Below are 23,247 nucleotides of genomic sequence, written 5' to 3'. Positions count from 1 at the left end.
TGCTTTTGCTTTCCAAGCAGTCAATTAACATCAACGGCTTTCTGGGAAAATCGCTAAGCGGCTGAGAGTCTGCATCCGCTTTACCTGCAATCTGTCGCTAAGATCTGCCTTTCCCTCTCAAAACGGGAAAAAAAGAAAGAAATAAGAAAAAAAGAGGCGCTTTGTTCGAAACGCCAACACTAAGTGCTCTGATGATGCTAAAAAAAAAAAAAAAAAAAAAGTTTGGGCTGAAATATTAATTCACTCCGAATGCATCACCGTGAATCTGAGACATCTTCTAATCTCATGCAAGAAAAGACAGCCATCTGGCTGGGGAAGAGACCTTCTTCCTCCCCTCTCTGCATCCCCTCCTCTCCCTCCTCCAGTAAATGCCGAGCCATTAAAGTAATGTGTTCATCTGCATAAAACCGCAGTGAAATTGAGAACATCATCGTTATATGAAAGCCATTTAGGCCCCTCAATTAAATCCAGCTGTCACCTTCAAATCAAATATTTGCAAAAGTGTCTTCGCTGGGCACCGCTTAAGAAAACAAAAGCGGCGAGAGCTTGTGTTTTTTTTTTTTTGGTCGTCGGGGATGTTTACGATGAGCGCACGGGATCTCTAATGTCCCCTCTGGTCGAAGCTGGAATAACTATAATAAAGTGAGGGAAGTAAAAGGGAGTGAGGAAATAAAATAAAAAGTAATGGGAGGTTGCGCAATGAGCGGGACAGAGGACAAAAAGAGTATGGGGGGGGTGGGGAGGTGGGGATCACTTCCAGATTGCAGCAGAGAGCTGGAGCACGCGGCCCTAAGCTGCTCTCAGTTCCGCCCTCCTCGCCTGACCTTGATAAACCGGCCCTCGGTGACCCACTCACTTTAACGGCAACCACTGATCATTTACAGCGATTAAAAGAAAGAAAAAAAAGAGAAGAGAAGGAGGAAGCTGAGGAGCAAAGGGAGCACGTCTGCTGTCTTCACCAGGCAGGGAGGAGGACGAAGGCGGGGATGAAAGGCAGGATGTCCCCTCCGCCTCTCCCCCGTCACTCTGTTTTTTTTGTAAAGTAATTGCTTTCACCCTTGTTGGTGACCTGGGTAGATTTAATCACACCGTCCACAACCCCGGCCAACTGAATCAAATTGGTCAAATTAACAGCAGCGACACAGGAGAGGGGTTCACCTCCACTCCTAACCGTCTTCTGCATCATTTTGCTCCGTTTCTCTGCATGGTTCTACCAGTCCTTTCTCACCGTCACACACACACGCGCACACACACACATTGCTGCAGCTCAGCTGTCGTTCTGTATGGCTCGGTTGGCACAGTGAGATGCTTACGAAGCTAAATTCATGGTTTCAGCTCATGAAGAGGCCACGTCTTGGCAGAGAAACTTAGAAAAAACAGATTTCAGACAATTCAGAAAAAAACACATCCACAGCCTGGCTGTGTAGGCTCCCTGCCAGCCGGGGTGCAAACTTTAGTTTTCTAGATGCACTTTTACAGCGAGTCAAGAAAGTAATTATGCCCAGTAAAACTTTTGCTTCTTGTTGCATTGCAAAACCACAAACTTTAAAGTATTTCATTAGGACTTTGTTTGGTTTGGCATACTTTAAATGTACAAGAAAACTTGATACCTCATTTTCAGGTTGTTTAACAAATAGAAATCTTTGTGAGTCTAAGTCAAGAATGAATACCCCTAAATAAAAACCTAGAGCAGCCAGTTCAGAAGTCAAATAATCGATAACGCTGAATCAAAATAGGTTGCATGGATTGGAAGACATTATGAAAAATTATATGACAAACCTGCACAGCCCATCTCCACACGGTGGTGCCACAATCATCCTGTGGGTTTGTTTTTCAACAAATTACCAAGATGCTCATTGCAGGTTATGGGACATGCAGTAGATCCATCCCACTCATTTCCCTTTAGCGTACTGATTTTATACCCAATTCAAACAGTCAAGTTTATTTACTCATTTCATCAACAAGGCAGTTCAAAATGCTTCGCATCACAAAAACATAAAACAATAAACAGTTGCAAAAGAGGCAATAAACATTACAATTTGTCAAATGCCATTCTCAAACAAATAAACATTAATTATATTGATCGATGTTCGTTCTAGTTATGAGTCTAAAGCGACTAAACTCTGGGTTTTTAACCTTGATTTAAAGGTTCTCAGTGTTTCAGCTGTTTTGATTAGGTAAGTTTTCTGGAAGTTTGTTCCAGATTTGTGGTGCACAGAAGCTGAATGCTGCTTCTCCATGTTTGGTTCTGGTTTTGCAGAGCAGAACCAGAAGACTTGATTGGTCTAGAAGGTTGATGCATCTGCAGCAGATCTTTAATGCATCTTAGTGCAAATCCTTTCAGTGATTAATAAACTAATAAAAGTATTAGTTTGAACAAAGTTGTCACAGATTATTGGGGGTTATTATGAATACATCTACTCATGTATCTCTGAATGCATCTTAATTAATCAGTTAGCACCTGTGTTTCATCACATCAAATATAGACTGTAGCTTCAGAAATGATTAAACTCTGCATATGTGAGTGACTGTAAATGAGTCGCAGTCAATCACTGATGCTTTATTGCAGCTATAAACTATATATACTTTGTACATTTTAAAATTTTACTCATTGTAAGCATTTAAGAAGCGGCTAAGCAAAAACAGTCCGCAAAAAATTGTTTGAGTGAGCTACTTGTTAGAATATAGTGGCCAAGTCTTTGACCAGCATGATGGCGAGTAAAGAGTCAACGCTACAGATTTAGAGATCACAGCAAAGACACGATTAATGCACTCATTCATTAGAATAGGATTACCAAATTCAGACACATATGGGAAATCAATACAAGCACTACCTAGACTAGCATGCTTCCTGGACACATGCGCAGAGAAATGGATTAGGTAAATATCAGACAAGTCTCGGCTTGGCTTTCAGAAAGCCCGTTTTTAAAGGCCTCATTCTGCTAAATCTCTGCTCTTCATGAAGAAGGTAATCTTCTAATAAAGTTAACCTTTCCACCACTCGGTTTACCTTTCTTTACTTAAGCACACCAGAAATTTCTCGGGTGATTGAATGCTGAAGGTTCTCTTTATATATAAATAGAAATGTGCCCCAGTGAGTAAAAATAATAATCGCAAATAGAAAATTAGATTTTTGTAAAATAAGTTAAAATGATAGAAGTAAGCAGAGCAGTATTATCCCAATATTACCACTTTTATTTAAAAGTAAACTTTTCTCTAGATTCACTGACAAAAAAAGCGCGTACAAAATAGAAACGAGGCCTTAAAACTCAGAAATAAGAATTTCCTGTAGAAGATGTTTTTGTATCCTCTGCTGAGCTGAGTCAATAGTTAATAAATTGAATTTCATGTTTGAGCTACAAAACTCATTATCTTTTAATTGCAAAAAAACTACTACTGCATTTAATCAGAATTACAGGATAAACATTTGACTGCAGTTGCATTAAACTCTGTGGATTGTGTAGTCCTGTCATCTCCATCAATAGTACATGTGTGTGTGTGTGTGTGTGTGGAGGGAGGGGGGTCGAGGCTGTGGACTGTACAATGTTCTGCTGCATCAGGAAAGGTTACGTCACTTTTGTTGTGATTTCACCATCATTTTTTTGTTTTATTCTTTTTTTTTATTTAGGAACAAATAAATTTTAGTGTCCTCTCCTGTTCATGTAATTATTAGCTGAATTAATCAGAGTAGATCAAGCTTGACTTTAGCTACTCTAAAAGCTAATAATGAGCTTTCTGTTTCAAGCATCTGGAATGCCGAGGTGATTGAATCTTCTTCAGCAGACAGTAAAGATTGAGTTATAATATCACTGGGTCATTGCCAAGATCTCATTCACGGTTGTACTGATTCTGGAGTAGTGTTACACATGACAGAGTGTGGGAGTTATGGTGCTTATGCAGAAGAATTTTTTGACACGGCCAAAAAGAATGAGTGGCAATCTGGGTAGCCAGTTAGCACTGTGCATGCTACAATGGTAAATCCTCAGTAAAATGATGCTAAAGTGGTTTTTTGTGTCCCGTGAAAAAAATATGTTCGACACCCTCACTTGAAGTGGCTCTGCACCAAGCCCTCCTGATACAAAACACATGGAAACTTCAGAATACTGAAGGCAACTTCATTCTTCACAAAATTTAAACAAAAAGGGAATAGTGTCAGACTTTAGCAGACGTAGAATTTCTCTTTTGTCTTTGGTAAAAGCACTACACTTGCACATTTGTTTTGGTTTCATTTACCTGTAATGCTCTGTACCATAGTTCACTTCCTGCTTTTGGAGCGGTCTCTGGTCTGCTTGCATTCACATATGTATTCGAACAGCACCAGAGTTCACTTTGACCAAGACAAAACAGAGGTTTGTAGGCGGGACAGTTTGCTTTGCTGGTCAGCATCAGAGATCAATTACGCATTCACACCTCCTCACATGAACCGGAGTTTCTGAGAAAACAAGCTAGAGTTTTATTAAACCGGACTAACCAGGGCTAGTGTGAATGCACTCTAAAAATCTAATGCTTCAGCTGCTCTGTCTTCTGCACTAACTGTGTACAAAGCAGGTCACATGACACAGACAGGAAGCTGCATCAGTCATTACAGTCTCCATTACTTTGCTAGGATCCTTTTAACAGAGAAAAAGAGGAAAGAAAAACCCCCAACCTTTGCAAGATCAACAAAGTAGCATGCATAGACTATAATACAGTTTTGAAAGCCGTGCAAATGAGTAGCAGTGAATAAAAAAAAAAATACAGCTGCACAACTCACTGTATGTGCAGCTGACATAAGATCACAGACAGCAGACCTAAAATAATGAAGTTAGTCAGGGATTCAAATTCTGGTCCTGTTAGATCAGAGCAATGCTACTCCGTCTAAAGCTTTAATCCCAGATGGGTCATGTGACAGCACTGACCTGGTGATCTTGTCTGTGCAGGACATGGTGATGAGCTGCTCCCCCTGTAGAATGCCGTCCCATGTCTGGATGGGCCCTCGGCATCGCAAAGGAACCGTCCCTTCGCCAGACTCAATTTTGGTCCGCAGGTGGCTTCGATGCTTCCTCATAAGGTGTCTGCTGCTGTGTACTTGAAAGAAGGGAAATGAGAACAGGTCTGTTTATGTAGGATCTGTCTGAATGGGGGGCGGGGGGGTTGTTTAATCAAATGGTCTTGTCGTTTTATCTTTGAGATGCAATGTCTCTTCATGGGAGTGTGCAAAGTTAAGGGACCTATTTGGGTTCTTGTACTGTTAGTAAAGGTCCAAAGTACTTCAATATATAAAAGGAAGAGAATGTTAGTGATGAACTGGTGAGAGTTGCTCATATTTTTGAGGTCCGATCAGTGATCTTTTTATCTCCATTCTTCAGGATTTGCTCTGAAATCATGTATTTTAGTTTTACTTACTAGTTGTCAGATCTGTGACTCAAACTACATCCCTGTGAAAAAAAAAAGTTACTGAAATGTGCGCAAGAGAATTTCTCTTCATGTTTTAATAGCCCCACATTTCTTAAGGCTTAAAGCACAGTTTCTCCCGTCGTTTTCCTCTCTTGCTACGTAGCTGTTCCTATGATCCGACAGACTAAAAATTAAGCCGGTAGCTTCCAGCTCTGAAATGTTTTAAGAACAGTCGGTCAAAGGTGTCCTGAAATTTCATAATCTCTGTGAGCACACTGCAGAACATTTATGAGGTTTAATGTCTAATATTTCTAAGGCTTCTCTGATGATGGTAGCGTCTTCACTCTCTCTTTCTCTCTGTACGAGTTTCCTGGATATTTCTCCATGTGAAGGATACCAACGGGGTCGTTGCAGTTATGTGTGAGGAAAGATGAAAACCAATCAAGATTATGTTTCTAAATTTGCAGAACAAAAAAATATTTTAGGGATGCACGATATTATCAACATAGTATCTGTATCAGCTGATACTAGCTGTAAAATTTAATATTGGACACTCAGTCAAAGAAACTCGCCGATATAAAAAGGTGATTTTTTTTTATGACAAACCAGTGACAATGAGGCCTGCAGCACAACATTTGCATGGTTTGAGCGTTGTCATTGTCTTAGAGAGAGCAAATGTCATGAATAAACTTGGCATTAAACATAATGCAAGTTGAAAGTGTTCCATCATTTTCAGCCTCCTTTTTAGCATTTTCTAGCAGGCTGAAATGGCAAAGATAATGTAGCATTTTAAATCCACAGTAGAGAAAGCCATATAGTTTCAGTGAATACGTACAGGAAAAAAAAAGAAAAAAAGAAAAAATATATCGGTATTGGTTAGGCCTGTCACAATAAATTTTGCTGAGCGATTAATTGTCCAAAAAATTATTGCGATAAACGATATTTTTTCAAGACCTTTTGACACTGATTTAATAGAAATGACGTAATAATGCATGCAATTTCCTGCCATAGATAAATGCACTTTATTAAAAAAAAAAAAAACACATAACACTGGAACTGATAAACAAAAAAAACAAAAATAAAATGGATTCTCAGTCTCTATTAACAAAAAAGGTACTTGAACAAAAACTAAACAACATAAAGCCAAAGTAGAAATAAATACTGCATTCAACCAAGAGTGCAGATTATGAAGTCTGTATACTATATTGGCCTTCAGTAATCACTAGATTTAAATAGAGAAGATGGGCACATCCCACTACCTAATGCAATAGTTCATACTACACGAATTTTTGCCCCCATTTTTCCCTTATGACAATCTTACAACGTTGGGCGTTCCAAGATTGTTGCTGGTGATTTCGTAACCGATCATCCTGTAGTGTGTGGTGGGCTACGGTAGATTGTTGTTGCCGCTCCTATCTAAATCTGGCGGTTTCCCCGACTGGGAGTTTAAGGCTGACTGTGACAGGTAGCCAATCAGAAAGCGCGGATTCTCCTCCGTGCTTTCTGAGGGGAAATTACAAGGGAAATCCCAAACAGCTGACACGGCGCAACCCGAAGTCCAGCGGACATTGGAGATGATATGTGGAAACAACATTAATGTTTATTCAACATTTTGTGCAAATAATATAAAAATGACAAGGGGAAGAGTTGGAGCCAAATTGCTACCGCAGTTGATGAACTCGGTAAGTTTTCAGCTGTTCTTTGTTAACGTGACATAAATGGGTAATAATGATTTTCATTCAGTCGGGACTTTACGCTGACTCTAGCCACATGCATCACAGGTAGATTCTAGTAAAGCATTGATTAATGCCTGGTTTTAACACGGCATTAGGGTTTGATTTTAACGGTTCAATTGGGTTCGGCAAGATCGAACCCGATCGAACCGTTATACCTAGGATTTCTGTCGGCTAATGTGTCTCTCAGGTTTTGAAAATAGGCCGATAACTTGTGTAATGTGCGCTGGACATTACACTAAGGAAATGAGGAAGGGAGGGTCAGTGGAGAGCTTTTTTGAGCCTTTTTTCATTCAGTGTCATCAATAGAAAGAAAAAAAGGCAGGAAGAGACGATAATGCCGATAATTAAAATGAGGTAGATAGGTTTAATTTATTGTGCGATTAATTGATTTATCGTTTATCGCGACAGGCCTAGTATTGGTATCGGTTATCGGCCAAATGAGTTTTAGTATTTTAGTATATTGGCATATCGGATATCAACCAAAAATCCAATATTGTGCATCCCTACAAAGTTATCTTAACGAATTAACAATTCATGTTCAGTAAATAAGACAAGAATAAGCTTTTTAGTATCGTTCATACTGTGGTAGAATGAATGAATGAATGACTTCTTACGATCGCTTGTAATTTCATAAGGCGAGTTGAGCCTCCCGTCCCCACATGGCGAAGTGCTGATGTACATGTGGAAATGGACGTTGTCTCTCAACCTGTAGCTCTGTTCTTTGTGGCGGACGAATATCGACTCCTCCCAGTCCTCCAGCCTTTTACTTCAGGAACCAAACGAAAAAAAGAGAATGAGAAAAGCCACAACAGTGAGGAAGACTGATGAGAAAGGTGGCACTATTCATCACAGAATAGGAAATAGATTTCCACTTTCCCCCCCCCTCTAAAATGATGAAGAGAAGCAGAAAGAGAGGGATGGACACTGGCTCACAGTCTGACCGCAGCCCATTTTACTCATGTCAAAGTCCTGTGAGTTCAGTTTCAAAAGTAGCATAGAAGGATTTTTAGTCCAGTAATATCAAAATATTCAATAAAAATAAAGAAATAAAGGATTGAAATACCACTATGTTGTGAATGAAATGACAAAACAGTTGCAGTTGAACTTGATAAACAAAAACATTTAGCTTCACAGTTCACTGTCTTTTTTTTGGTAGTGATCACAGATTCCTAAAATTGGGGCTCTGGGGAAACATTTGACTTAGTTTCATCGCTGAAGACATTTTCCCTGTTCAGTTTTATTTTACTGTATATAAAGGGATCCCACAGGGATCCCTTTATGGGCCTCTTATTTTGTACTGTTAAACTTGGTCTGAAAACCTCATGTGCAAATTTAGATTTTTCTGCTGTAGAGAGCTGTTGTTTACAGATGTGGATCAATTGTTCTTTAGGCCACTGAACTCATAGGTATACATAATTTAATTGGACACTATGTGACAACCATATGACCCACGCGCATAACTTATCTATCCATAATGTCCAGAGGTATATGGGAGCAGAAAGAAGGTCATGTGTGCTAGCTCGACTTTGGCAACCTTAAAATGCACAAAGAAAAGCTACATATTTTGTTTCATGTTTGCTTATGTAGTTAATTATGTATTTTTTGGACAGTGAAGTATGAACGCCCCTTTCCACTACTTGAAACAGAAAAAAACACAACAACAAAAAACACTTGGTATGATGTAATATTGAAATTCAAACTCAAATTCTCATAATTATGATGTTGATAGTGTTAACTATGACTTTGCAACTCATAATTGAGTTTTTTAAACCATAATTATATCACTTAAAGTAAGAAGTATGATTTTGAATACATTTTTGAAAGAAAATAAAGCCAGAACGTAAAAAAAATAATAATTTGCCTCAAAATGATAAAAGCAATTTATGATACAAAAAAGGTTATAGAAATAATTTTACTTTTAACTTGTATGTAGTAGAAAGTGGGCATTGCCAAATGGGAAAAAAATAAAATAAAATAAATAACCTTCACAGCACTAAACTACAAGAACACTCCCAAACACGGATATTAGCAGCTCACAGAGAGCGAAAAGAAACCTCTAGGCCAGTGGTTCTTAACCTTTTTTGAGGTACCGAACCCCCCAGTTTCATATGCGCATTCACCGAACCCTTCTCATTCCTGCCGACTCACTGAACCCCTGGGGTTCGATCGAACCCAGGTTAAGAACCACTGCTCTAGGCTTTGTCTCACTCGTGTAGCTTCCACTTCTCTGCCAGTCGTGTTGACAGAACCTGCCGCACACTGAAAGCATTACCTGGTGTTGGAATATTTAAGCTAACTGCTGAAGGCTCACGCTAAGAACGTTTTAATTTTGATTGGACAGACTGGGAGCTGAATGACGCACAGCTGTTGCCACTAATGCTGCTGACGAGCAGCATGGCTCAGTTTATGTGCTTCCAGCAACATTAAAGCTAATGTGATGAAGTAAATTTGCAGCTTTTTAGCTGTGGTAATAAATACATGTCAAACTGCTACGAGAGGATTTGTAGACATCAGCATATGGCTAGCTAGAGCAGGCTAACGTTAGCAACACTCTGTAAGCATGGAGACATTTTGGTTTATTTAAAAGAAATAGAGGTTGAAGATCATTTAGCTAGTTTGACTCCTGCTATGTAAACTCCAGCTATAACTGAGACTATTGTTTTCATCTTCATCGTTTCCTACAGTAACCTTTAGCACATTGATAAAAATCCTGATGCAGCAGATTTTTACAGATTGCTACAGACACACTGTTAGTTCAGGAAATCTCATAACTAGCTTATTATGAAAGGGTGCAGAATATTTCGATATTCAATTAATTGGAATATGTGTTTCAATTAGGCTTATTTGTCCGATTAGAAAATGCCTTTTGAAAATTGAAAACCTGTGTTAAGCATACTTTTCATTAAAGTTACATTTCAGAATTACTTTTTTGCTGCTCTGATGTAATATAATTTTAAATTTGATGTTTTTGTTAACTGTAAGTGGAATATCTTCATAATTAACAGAAATAACGACTTTTAAACATATCTAATTTATTGAATGGGTATTTTAATGTGCAAAACTAAGAAATTGACAAAATCTGATCCCACCTTACCTTTAAAGTTAGTTAAAATTTTACTCGGCCATTTTTCTATGCTGTGCTACCCAAGAAAAAGAATTGTGTACTTAACAAATAGATCTGACATTTTCTAGACCTAAAATTAGGCATAACCAGTCTAACACAATCATAAATCCTAATCCAAGACACATAAGTCAGACATTTCAAAAAGTATTTTCTTAAGGTCTGGGTTATACATACCAAATAAATCAACTTTTCCTCTGTTTTACAAAGTAGGCCATGGCATTCATAATGCAAAGCACGAATGTTCCTCTTTATATAACCTCTTCTCCGCCACCGATGTCCTTTCACTGGGTGTGAATGTGGCAGTCGTGGCATTTTGTTTGGTCATTTCATTATAAATTATCTTCCACATTAGCCGTTTTACTCAGCTGCAAAGTCTCTGTAACTGCCATATTGTATTGTCCTAAGACAAAAAGTCAGTGTTGTGTATGCAAATATGACATTCAGCGATCTAGACTTCCATCCACTAATCTGATACATCAGCATTCCAGCTGAGTTCTCCGGGGAGAACAGGGAACTAATATATTCTTATAAAGTGGACGCTGGTAAAAGTCGAAATTCATCAAAGCCACCATCTTGGAACTGGTAAGGCTCGACGATGCTACGTGAACTAGAGAAACTTTAATGCTTTCTACACATTTTCCAATTTGTTCACGTTACGACTTCAAACCTTTATATTTCAGGTGAAACCCCAACATGTAACAGCTAAACTGAAGAAAAATGACAAGGTTTTCAAAAATGTTTTAAAATAAAGCAGGTTTCATAAAAATCTGAAGAGGATAGATGAGCATTTGTATGTAGCAAATACTTTCTAGACCCATGTTAATGAACTACTTTGTATTGGTCTATCACTTCACATTTCTATGAAATACATTGAAGTTTGTGGGTTTAACGTGATAAGATGTGATAAAAAAAAAAAATAGGGTCTGACTAGTTCTGGATGATACTGTCTAGAAAAGAGCAGAAACAAAGACAGCCTTAGCTGACAGAGTTAGCTGAGTGTGACCGTGTGCTTATATAGAGAACAGCAGACATATGGCCTGTTGATTATTGAAAAGTCTCTCGTGAACAAAGCGCTGCTGTTTCCATGGAGCTTATTATAGAGGAGTTAGCGCGTTTTGGCTGCAGCAGGGGGTCATAACTAACAAGATGTGATGTTATTAAGCGTCAAATAAAACATAATGCGATGCATGTTCAAACTACGGGAGGCTCATCGCAAACTAAAACTGATGGCAAAAGATTTTCAGTGACTCGTTTCTCCGTTCACTTTCTGCAGCTGCTTTATCTTGTTTAAGATTTTGAGCAGGCATTTAGAAACAGCAGTAAACTGAACAAATGTGGGGATTTTTTGTACTACTTCCTTCTGATAATAAAGTGCAAATAGGCATTAAAAAGGCATGTTTGAAACATTCACAAAATCTAGCCCAACGTGAAGTGGCCAAGGTAAACTGCTCTAACGTTTAGATTATTCCATTTCTAACGCAGAAATGGAATAATCTGCTTTTTTTTTGGTAATAAAGATGTTCAAGTCGCATAGGATTTTTGAAATCAAGAAGTGTGTGTGGACTTAAGGAGTCTCTTAATATTTACCACATTGTTTAGGGTGCATCACAACATCCCTGTTTAATCAATCTCTAGTTTTCTAGGACTTTGCCTAGAAAGTCCGGTTTGTTTGGGGAGGTGTGAATGTGGGGCAACAGACTTTTTTGTAGTGTTTTGTTTGTTTGACACAGTGCAGCGTGAAAGAGAACCACACCAGCTGAAAATGCAACAAGTGTTGGAGTTCTGGTCCCAAATCGAACAATGTGAAAACACCCTTGAAGAAAGTCAACTTAGAATCTCTTCATTATTTAAGTGTTTCGTCCATTTAAGATGTCATCTGGCTCTTTTCCCCCCTTAATGTGAACACAGTAATTGCACCACTCCTTCCGGTAGCCAGTTTGGTTTATAAAATGAATGACAGAATCCAAACTGATAAACAAAAAGACTTTGCTTCTGTTTTCTAAAAGCATAAAGCCCAATGCTACTGAAGCATTTAACCGCCAGAGCTAAGAAATACATTCAAAAATAGTTTTTGTTATAACAAACTATACAAATACACATTCCTCTAACAAATTACGACTTCTTATAAAGGCAAAAGATGCAACAAAATGTAAAGCTTTCAAGATGCCTTCTCCAAATCCATCCAAATAATTCTTTTTTTTTTTTTTTTTTTTTTTAACCAGAAATAGTGCCCAGAAACACAAAAATGATTGGAATAAATACTCAGAGTTTTCTACTAGCTGACTACTTAGCATCTGACACATGAGACCGATAAACAAGGAACTTAACCATGAGATAAAGTTATAGTTAAACTCATCAACTGACTGACCAAAGTAAACAAACTCCAGGTGTGAAGACGCCATTAATCTGAAACCACTACGGTTTTTACTACTTTACTGGAGTGTTGAACCCATAAATCTAAAATAAATAAGTAAAACAAAAAACATTTAAAACTGTATTTTTGTCTGAAAACAAACAATAAACATTACATTTTTATGTATTAGTTTTAATGACCATATTATGTATAAAATAAGCTTATTGTCAAAAGACTAACTGCTTTGTTTTAACTATCTGGAAATTTAACACTAGTTAAATTAGGCCAAAAGTCAACTAATACGGGATAATTAGACTCAAGGGAAGTCATTAGCTGTTGTGACTGACTCAAATTATTTTATCTCTGCCATTTTACTTTAACCTGACTTATTTTCATCCCTATATTGCAAATACTATTAGTATTACAGATTATTCTTATCTTTTTCATAATTTTTAAGCTTATGCTTTGAATGTGATGAATTTTGATACCTGAATATGTTGAATCCATGAACAAGACTGCAAATATGTCAACCTGCATAAACTACACATTTCAAATGATCAAATTATTTTCTTTATTTACACTTAAGCTAAAAGCAACTGAAGTCCTTAGATTAATTTTGTCTTTGGGTTCAAACAAAATAAATATTCTGTCAATGGAGAATCAGCACATGATGGAATAAGGGAAACAATGTGACAGTCAATCAAATATCCTGTAAGTAATTTTGGTCTAGTTTCTTTTGCAAATATCTTAGTTTTGTCTTATTTCAAGGGTGCTAACTACAAGTGACTTTTAGCAAGATACATGAGCTTGTTTTAAGTAAATAAATCCATAATATTGATTAAAAAGTTATTGTTCCATTCTCAGATTATTTCACTTGTAACAAGACATTTTCCTAATGTTCTAAGTTAGTTTATCTGCCAAGGGAACTAGCACTTCTTCATCAATATTAAGAAATTATTTACTTAAAACCAGTGTTTTTTTTCTTGATGAAAAGTTACTTTTAAGATAGTTTGTCTTATTTCAAGTGTGCTAAAATATTTCCTCTAGAAACTTGAACAAAATTACTCTGTAAGATTTTGTTTTTGCAGTGCAGGTGACCCCGCACATTTCTCTGGAGGTCTTTGTCTGAACCATTGGCCCAAAAGTTGAAGTTTAGTTTCATCTTTGTGAGATTTTAGCTTCATATGAAGAGCACAAGAGATTATTACCACATGTAGAACACAGTCACCTGTCCTCAAAACCTTAAGCATTTTTTAAACCAGGGTCAAGCTAGTCTCTTCAAACATTTGCTGAAAAATGTTCAGTATTTGTAATGACCCAGATGTCCCACATTTTCTTCAGTAATTAATGTAGTGCCCTTCTTTTGACTCATCTATTGTACACTGAAATCTTTGTAACTACTCTGCAAACTGTGGGTTTAGCTAGAGGATGAAACTGGAAATGTCACTGTCGGTATCTGAGCTAAAAGACGTAAATACCACAGAGATACATTAGAGCTTTGGCGTCCTACCTCAAGAAAAGTTCCAGTTGAGAGTAGAGAAAACGTATCAGAGCCCTTCGCGCCATGACTTCAGCGTGACAGTCGTTGACGACCTGTCCTTGGTCGCTCAGGTACTCCCCATTGATGCATTTGGTTCCCGTGGATAGCGCCACCACCTGGGCGTGCCTCAGATCCAGATCTGTGGAGGGAACACAGACAGGTCGTATTGTTGTTGTTTTTCTTTAGATGATCAGATGTTACCATCGGGGGAAAAGACAAAGAAGACGCGAGGAAGTGATAGGATGATGTTTTTTAATAACTTATGCGCTAACAAACTTATTTATATGTGATTTTGACTGATTCTTTTTAAAAGGAAACAATGGCGTTAAAAAAATGTGTTTTTTCGACATCAGCTGAATATTGAAAAAGTCTTGCGCTGGTTTGTAATGGAAACGCAGCTACTGACATCTACTCTGAAGGGTGTTGCTTCCAGCACAACTTATTGGTGCTTAGAATGGTGGGTTCCTCAGTGGAACCTGCTGAAGGTTCTGATGGTCCAACTCACCGGTCAGAACCAAACTGAAAATTCTCCTTTTCTTGGTACCTGAGCAGCTATTCTAATGCTCAATGTGTGAAGGATTATAAGCAACGTCTGCAGATTTTATGTCAAAACACAAAAAGAGAAGAAGATTCTGTGGCGGAATAGAAAGATCAAAGAAAAATCCCGTCTCATGATGGTTCCTCTGTTAGAAAAAAAGACTTCTGTAGGTCAGACCCAAAAGACGGACAGACAGAGGTTGTTTAGAGGAGGGTTGAAGGTGGGTGACGGATCAGCATGGAAACGCCTTGCCATTTCTTCCCCCGGCTGCCACAAATCTCTCCCCATCTCTTCAGAAAGTCAGGCTTCGTCAGCTTCTGGCGGTCCTGCAGGCGCAGCCGGACCGGCGCGTGAGCTTTTATCAGCCTCGGCCCAGATGGCACCGCGGTGTTAGAGTCCTGACACCTCCACTGATGAGAAGCAAGAAGGGCAGGGGAAATGGTGGGGGCGTTGAGGGGGAAGTCAGAGAGGGAAAGGTGTGGGCAGTGTGTGTGTGTGTGTGTGTGTATGTGCGTGCGTGTGTGTGGTGGGGGGCCGGTTAATAAACGGGCACATGAGATGAAGAAAGGAAAGACCACTGAAGATAGAGCAGGTTTAACTTTTTTATCTACAAAGTCATAAAGTATTTCAGGTGCCATGTGACCCAGTGCAGCTCTCCTGGGCAGAATAAAATAAAAGAGTATGGATTTTATTTTGATGCTCTTGCTTGGCAATGACTTTCGTACTTGTGGAGCGATCCGTCAACAAATTGTTCCACCTGGCCTCTGGATCTCTGGTATTTAAGTGAGCCATACCGGTGCAGAGTCATCAAGCAAATTTGTAATTCAGTACATTTGCGTCTGTGTTTGAAAAAAAAAGAAACGTTTCGTGTCAATTCAGCATGATGTTATTCTTCATCGGATCGGTATCGGCCCACTTGTAACCTCAGATATCGATATCGAAAGCAAAAAAAGTGGATCGGTGCATCCCTATTTATAAAGCGTGTTTGTGTGCAAAGAATACGGGACATACAGAACAAAACAAGAATACTGAAGCGTATTAAGCCCCTTATGGCACACATCTCTATCACATCACGAGTTCAGATATTAGCATTCCCTGTAAGCAGAATGCCGCCATCCCGCTTTTGGTGATAAAGCGAGTTGAAAAAGGTAACAGACTCTCCCATTTTCATTCTCCTGCTTTTCCTTGCCGTTCCACTTTGCGATTGTTTAGATCAATTTTGCAGTGGATAATTTCTGCCGCGCTGTTCGCTAGCCTGCCATGAAATTGGCACCGAGGTTGCCTCCAGTTTGCAGGAGAGAGGAGAGATAAATGAAAGACAGAGACGGAGAGAGGAAGGGACAGAGCCCTGCGGGCGGCGCGCCGTTTTAAAAGGAAGAATAATCAGCTGCATCAAAGAGGAAGAAGAAAAAAAAAGAAGAAGAAGAAGGGGGAGGGGACGCTCAGAAGGAACAAGGTAGAGTAAAGTGGAAGGCCCAAAGCGCTCTTCACACACAAATACATCTGTTGATCGCTGGTGATTCAGAGATGTCACACCCGAGGATAGCAGCTCTGTCAGAAAGCGCATACATCACAGGCTTAGACCTGGAACCACTCGCTATGGCAACTGGACTGACAGAAACCTTTAATGAGAAGACAAAAAAAAAGAAAAACACTCAGGAGATAAACTAACTCTCTGACATCAGACAGAACTAAAGCTTTTTAGTTTCTGCCAGGTGCTTTGCTTCATCAGGGTCCTGATTGCTGTTCCTGATAACCAAAGTGGACATGAAAAATGAGGGGATGGGATTGGTAACAATCGAGAAACGACGCGTCATTTCCCTGTCAGTTTAGATTTACGGCCCAAAATGATTTGTTTCTGTGGCGCGTTTAATAAGCCAGACAGGAGAAAACCAAACTCTGATGCGCAACATAAAGTTGTGTAGATCATACTTCCAATAGTCTAAATATAGATAGCTCATCCTGTTGAGGAAAGAAAGAATATAAGGTGAGAAAGTTTGTTAAATTGTAAAATAAATCGGCACGCAGCCCTGCCCTGTACCGCTCCCATCAATCACATCCCAGATGATCTGCGTTTGACTCACCCTGTGGTTACAACAAGCCACAAAATGGAGCTGGAAGACGTCGAATAAAAGCTAAAAACAAGAAACGTTACACTGCTTACTCAAATTATGATCTAAAAACACGGAGAAGTAGAATTCAGCTTCTATGTACCACACATCTGGAACAAACTTCCAGAAAACTGCAAAACAGCCGAAACACTGACTTCCTTTAGATCTAGACTGTATAGAGTTGCTTCTGAACCAAAACAAATGGGACATTGATCAACAGATTCAATGTTTATTGATGATTTCAACGACGGCACTTGACAAAATGTAAAGTCTGTTTTTGGTTTTCACAGCTGTTGACGATACGATGTGTTTATGATGGGGTTTTCTTTGTTTGTTTTTAGATGTAAAGCACTTGGAACTGCAGTGTTGCTGAAACATGTTACACAAACTTGATTGATTTATCAAAACTGAAAGCAATAAACATATCGGGTTTACTTTGGGCTTGTTTCTATAATTAAAACTGTTTAGTCGGGTCGAATCGGAGTCCAAAAATGCATGATGTCAGTCAGAGCACAAAGCATAGAATTAGACTGAATAGATCGGACCATATTGCCACCGATACCCGATGTTACCTGGTGAATTATTGTGGATATTTGTTGATGATGCGTTCTTATTGATCCAACATGGAGGTACAGTGAGAACAAAAGAGCTCCTGGGCTGTAATGACCCAACAGTTCCCCCTCAGCTGTAAGGACAATCAGAGCTGGATCCGGTTTTGCTGAACTAGCTGGTTTGTATCTTTTCTTTTTTTTCTTTTCTTTTTCATCAGAAAGGAAGTCAACACATTAATCAAGCACCTCGAGCGTATGCATTTCCTCTGTGCCTCTGCTTAATGTCACGTTACTTCCACACTACAACGCCAGTCCACTTAACTTGCTCTGTCTGCATGTTGGCAAATTGGCCTCCCACCACCAGGCTGCATCACACTACATTACCCAGAGCCGCAGCAGACTGTGAGCCATTTGTTCGGGCTTTTCGCGTCGCGCCCAACTTTGAGTTTCCGAGTTTAGATTTCAGCCTCCTGAGTCAAACGGGATGCGGCTAACGTCAACCAGGAGAGCTCAGAACCAGAATGCTAAGCTCCACTGAAATGACTTCATTATGTCAGAAGTTTGAACAACATGCAGATGTCCTACAAAGAATCTGTGTGGCGTTTGTCATCCTCCAGCTGCCTCTTTAATTTGTCACATAGTGTTCTGGATCAACTTCTTCCTAATCCTTTAATACCACAGTCAAATAAAGATGTTAGGTTTCCCGCCACAGTTCTCACATTGTTAGAGGAGAAACGTTTTTTTTTTTCCTCTCACGAACGGAGCTGCTGTTATTATTAAATGTAATGAATGATGTCATAATCTGGCCTGTTTATGGAGGTGGGACCGCTGTGACTGTGTCTACTGGAACAAACCAATGCTGCAAATGTTTTACAAACCAAATCATCCAGAATATTTAGGCAAATTAATAATAAAGTTTAAACAAAGGTGAATTTTTTTTTATTTTGGAGTCCTGAAGCACGTTTGTTCTGTCTGAAATCCTCCTCAACAACAAAAAGATGCTTTCAGCCCTCAAATAATGCAAATAAAACAAGTTCATGTTCATTTAGAAACAACAATACTGATGTGTTAACTCAGGAAGAGTTTAGAAATCAACATTTGATGGAATAACCAGGAGGTTTTCAATGAGGGTCAGTTCTTTTTTCCAGAGCTGTGTGTTATTAGCACAAAACATTTAGAGAAATAAAGATGCTTAAATGACCTAAGCAAATCAAAAATCAGATATCCATCCATAATACCATTAAAAACAAACACCTTTCATAAATGTAACCTGCAGCTCTGTTTTCTTTCAGCCACCACTTGGCTGTAATTTGACCATAAAATTCTATTTGCGCATATCAGCAAATGACACATTCACTGGAATTAGTCTAAACAGGACAGATAAAAAATTATTCCTGAACGTGCCGCGTCACGTTTTAGTTGTTTTAGCCGAAAGCAGAAAGAACCAATTACGATGAACGACACTGTAAATAGATAGGTGTGTGTTTACTGACAAAACATCTGAATAAACCCCCACGCCCTCCCAGGGCCGACTGACGAGCTCACTTCCTCTGCACGGCTGCCCATGCGTCGCATGTGTGCCTTTAATATCTCTTGCATTTGAAATTCAACCCGACAGAACTGAATGTTCTTTGTTTTTTGTTTTGTTTGTTTTTGCCTAGTTCTTTTTTTTTGGGGACTGTTTAGTTTTGAGGGCATCCTCGGTTCTGCTGCAACATTTCTTCCTCTTTAATTTTAAGGTTATCTTAAGTCTTGCTTTTCATCTTGCACAAGAATATTTGGACTCTTGCCAATCCAATCCAGGGCATCAGCGTTCTGTAGTGATGCCATGGGTTACATTTTATTTGTCTTTTTCATTCTTCCTCATCGTTTCAGACTGTAACCTGTAGTTTACAGATCACTGCGATTTGAACAGACTCGTTTATCTACGCTGGTTTTTTCTCTGTCAGATCGGTTTTCAGGAGTGATTCAATCAAATCATGCCACATTAGCATCTGTTAGCATCATTCAGATGCCAAACCAACACAGCAGTCAGCTGTAACCGCTTCAGGTACTAGTCCACTCTGCATCCCCAGGATCAGAACCAGTAAAGGAGAAGCTGCATTCAGTTTCTATGCTCCTCTCATCTGGAACAAACTTCTAGAAAACTGAAAAACTGTTTTAACTCTGAGTTCCTTTAAACCAAAGACAAACCTCCATTAGCTTACAGCTGCATTTTGATTAACTATAAAGTATTCACTTTGGTCTGGATTGCAACTTTTCATTGACTTAACTTGACTACAATCTGGTTGTCATGGTGATGTCCAATGGTAAAGGGACAGCTGAGTTTCTATTGTCTCTGTTTGGTCAAAATGAGGAGATCCAGCAATAAATGGTCGTAACTTTGATATTTTCTGTTACAGTTAGAGAGTGAAAACAGTTAAATACGCTAAAGACATAAATTTGATTCCTTGGCCATTTTTATGTTAAAGAGAACCTGTCTAGCAAATAGGTTAAAAGTTGTCAAAAACTTTTAACACTCTGAAGATAAACACTGTGGCCTGATCTAAAGTTCAAGAGAAATAATGCCACTGACATCTTTCAGTGTGGGAAAGGTTACAAAGCTCCTTCTATGGTGCCGGTACCAAATAAAAAGCTGCACAAGAAGATGGAGGACACACCCAAGAGAAGAACCGATAACGTCTGAAAGTCCTCAGACTGGCAGAAAAAACATGTAAGAGTTCCAAAACTTAAATAAGTTGAAGAAGAAACTGTTTATTTCAGTGGAAAAGGAAATGCATACGAACACTAAAAGTATAACAGAATCCAATAAACGAAATGACCACGAGCTTTGAAATGATCCGTTATTATACGGCTGTCAGCCGCCAGTGACAGGCGCTGGGAAGCCATTACCAGAATCCCTTTATTCTTCATGGCTCAAAAACAAGGGAAAATATTTCCTAATAAGCCAATCATTATCTCTGGGAACCATAAAGCAGACGTTAAAACATTTTCTTCCGAGGCGGAATGAGCTCTCAAGGTCAGCGTCTCTGTGGCGTTCGTGCGCCGACTCGTTTAAATGTCGCTCGGGTGGAGCCTCCTTGCGGCCGGGTCTTGGAGATATTCCACGACTGCTCCAAATGTCATCCGGCACCCTGTCATCCGAGTCGTTGGAAAAACTCTGATGCGTTGAGGGTTAAAAAGCAACTTGGACTCAGAGGAAGAGGCACCCTGTTGAATCTCTATTAGCTTTAACAGGCGACACATAAGGGCGTCTTTGTGAGATTCTCTCTGCTGCCACACACTCTGCTAATTCTTTTTTCCTCTTTTTTTTACCCTCTGACAAGCTGTTTCGTTGCCTTATGTGATTACTTGAATGTTACTGTTTGCGACGGCTGGAAAACCAGATAAAGAGCAGAGAAAAATCCCCATTTGAAAACGGATATGCCAACTAAGAACCGAGGCTTAACTGTCATTTGTAATCAACTTGTTTGAAAACCTTTGCTCTCATCTTTTCCTTTGAGTCCCCGTGGTGTTCCTCCTTCGCCGTCGTCTCTCGCATCAACGCGCTCAATGGGAAAAAACAAACAAACAAAAAAAAGAAACTTAGGAAGGTTCTCTCATCCCTGTGAAGAAATTTAAGTCGGGGAATGGATGCCTGCGTGTCTTTTACCGCTGTTCCATATGTATGATCCGGATTTTTGTAGCTCTTTGAACACATCTGAACACTGTTTACCATCTCCAGATGCCCAGTGTTATCTCAGATAAGTTAAAAAAGAGATTTTCCACACTATTTGACACCATGTGCTTCCAGTTTACTTTGGCATTCGTCTTGCAGTCTCAGCCTGGCGGTGGGGCTAATCTCGTTCAGGATGGAGCTCAGCTGTCTTGGAGGGACCAAGGCAAAGGGTGTGGGGGTGCTTACTGTGTGTCCACAGTTCAAAAAAGGAACCCTGATTCATGTTGTTGTGGCAAAAGCAGGGGCATAAGATGCATGGGGACACAAGGAGAGAGAGAGAGAGAGAGAGAGGGGGAAGGCTGAACAGGACTCCCCAGAGTTCCTGTCAAGTTTTGGTGTCTGCTGTTGGCCACCGCCGCTGCCGCCGCCGCCGCGCTGCGAATGCTTGGCAGCCCGTGGTCTGGATATTTGAAGATAACATTTGCTATTAATAAACAAACAGAAGCAATTACTGGGAGGCAGAGGAGAGGAGAGGGATTGGATTAGCTCGGGATGAGCGCCGATCTCACTGAAGTCCAAACTGATGAGCTCCAGCACTCCAAAGACAGCTGAGATACCGATCCCTTCTCACTGACCCCCCCATAGCCCTGCTGCCTGCAGTGGCTCAGAGATAACACTCCTCTGTGTGTGTGTGTGCGTGCACATGTGTGTGTGTGTGCACAATTGTTGGAAGCAGAATTGTGTGCATTTGTGTGCTAAAAGTCATCTTTCTGGACAGCATACACTAGGGTTGTAGGGACACATCCAGGTAAAGAGATGCATCATTTTACCAACATTTTTTAATTTATTTCACAAGTAGTGAAGATACTATCAGACATATTGCTTTGTTTAAAAGGTTCCCACTAAAATAATCCACATTTGACATGGCTTTGTTTTAACTTTTTACTTAGTTTTTTTTTCTTTCAAGCACTTTTATGTGAAATGCATTGTAGACATTCATAGTGTCCTTCCTTGGTTAACATGTTGGTACTTTTCCAGATTTCAGAGACTGTTAATTTCTCCAGGTTTCTTTGGTCTAATTTGGCGTTGTTGGCAGGATTGGGTTCACAGTGCAGCTTGGGGGACATTTTACATCACACAATAAGAGATCCACCGCTTTCCCAACAGTTTCAAAAGAAACTATGACTTTTCTATTTGATTTTACAATTAACCCAGGACAGCCAAGTTCCTCGGACAGATAAAATGACGAAGAAACTGAGAAGTTAAATTCTTATTTTTGTGTAGATTGTGCATGGAAATATATTTAAAAAATGGTTTTCAGTCAGATAATTTTGGTAACTCTTGAGAACTTCAGCTGCTCAGCTTGGCTAACTATTAAAGAAGTTCCTCATACAATATTGGTGTCACTATTGGGATGCCGGTGGATTTCTTTTTACATGTCATCCTGTTCTCTGGATTAATTCAGCGATTTGATTTAAACATTTTAAAACATCAACATATTTCCTCTTTAAATTATTTTTTCCTAGTTATACAATCTTTTTTAAGGTTGTGATGTTGAGGAACAAATGTAAGGAAGTGCTGTCAAGGAATGTTGTACATTGAATAAGCTTGAAAGTTTCACTGGGATGAACCGATCAGAAAGGTTTGGCAGCCCAGGAAAACCAGGCACAGGAATAAAAATTCTGCAGTGTTCATATGAGAGCTGTAGACACACTTTTCACATGTGTGAATGTTGGACGTCTGAGATATTCGAAAATTCACACGGGAACATGCTAGGAAATGAACATGCGTGAAAATTCCAGGTGTAATAACTCAGTAGATAAATCCCTAGCGAGATAAATGGCCACGTGATTGTTTCATGCTGCAGCAGGGCAGCAGTGCAGGACTTCCTCCTCCTCTTCCTCGCTGTCCCTCCAGTGTGTCACTCCGTCGGGTTTTAGATTAGGCTGATCTAGTTAGGATTCCCACGGTGGCATCTGGGACTGCTGTCAAGGCTGCCTCGACGCTACGAGTCCAGCATGCAGCGGGGATGACTGACACTCTCTACTATGTCTCATTCTCCTCAGAGACTCGGAACAGTCAATAATTCAGCAAGAAGGTGCATTCTCCAGCATGAGCTCAATGAACAGCACGAAATGGAAACTCTGTCTGTCTTCCCACGCTCACTTCATAATTTCTCTCTCTCTATCTAGACTTCCTTCCCCCATCCCCGCCCTCGTTTCTCTCTGTGCTCCCTCCCCTCCAAACACACACACACACA

General features: G+C 39.6%; 1 protein-coding gene across 3 annotated transcripts in view; it reads right to left on the bottom strand.

Moving 5' to 3' along the window:
* adarb2 (adenosine deaminase RNA specific B2 (inactive)) overlaps positions 1-23,247 on the bottom strand; it is a 209,856-nt gene that overhangs the window by 13,441 nt on the left and 173,168 nt on the right. For all 3 annotated transcript variants that reach the window (XM_081602030.1, XM_081602031.1, XM_008438292.3), the window contains 3 exons: positions 14,100-14,268; positions 7,727-7,878; positions 4,899-5,067 (listed from right to left, as the gene is read on the bottom strand). In XM_081602030.1, coding sequence (XP_081458156.1) covers positions 4,899-5,067; positions 7,727-7,878; positions 14,100-14,268 — 490 coding nt within the window. The remainder of the gene's footprint in view (positions 1-4,898; positions 5,068-7,726; positions 7,879-14,099; positions 14,269-23,247) is intronic.

Source organism: Poecilia reticulata, chromosome 20, assembly GCF_904066995.2.
Source record: "Poecilia reticulata chromosome 20, P_reticulata-male-v2, whole genome shotgun sequence".
NCBI lineage: Eukaryota > Metazoa > Chordata > Actinopteri > Cyprinodontiformes > Poeciliidae > Poecilia > Poecilia reticulata.
The sequence above is the reverse complement of the archived record's forward strand: the minus strand, read 5'-3'. Positions and strand labels throughout refer to the sequence as shown.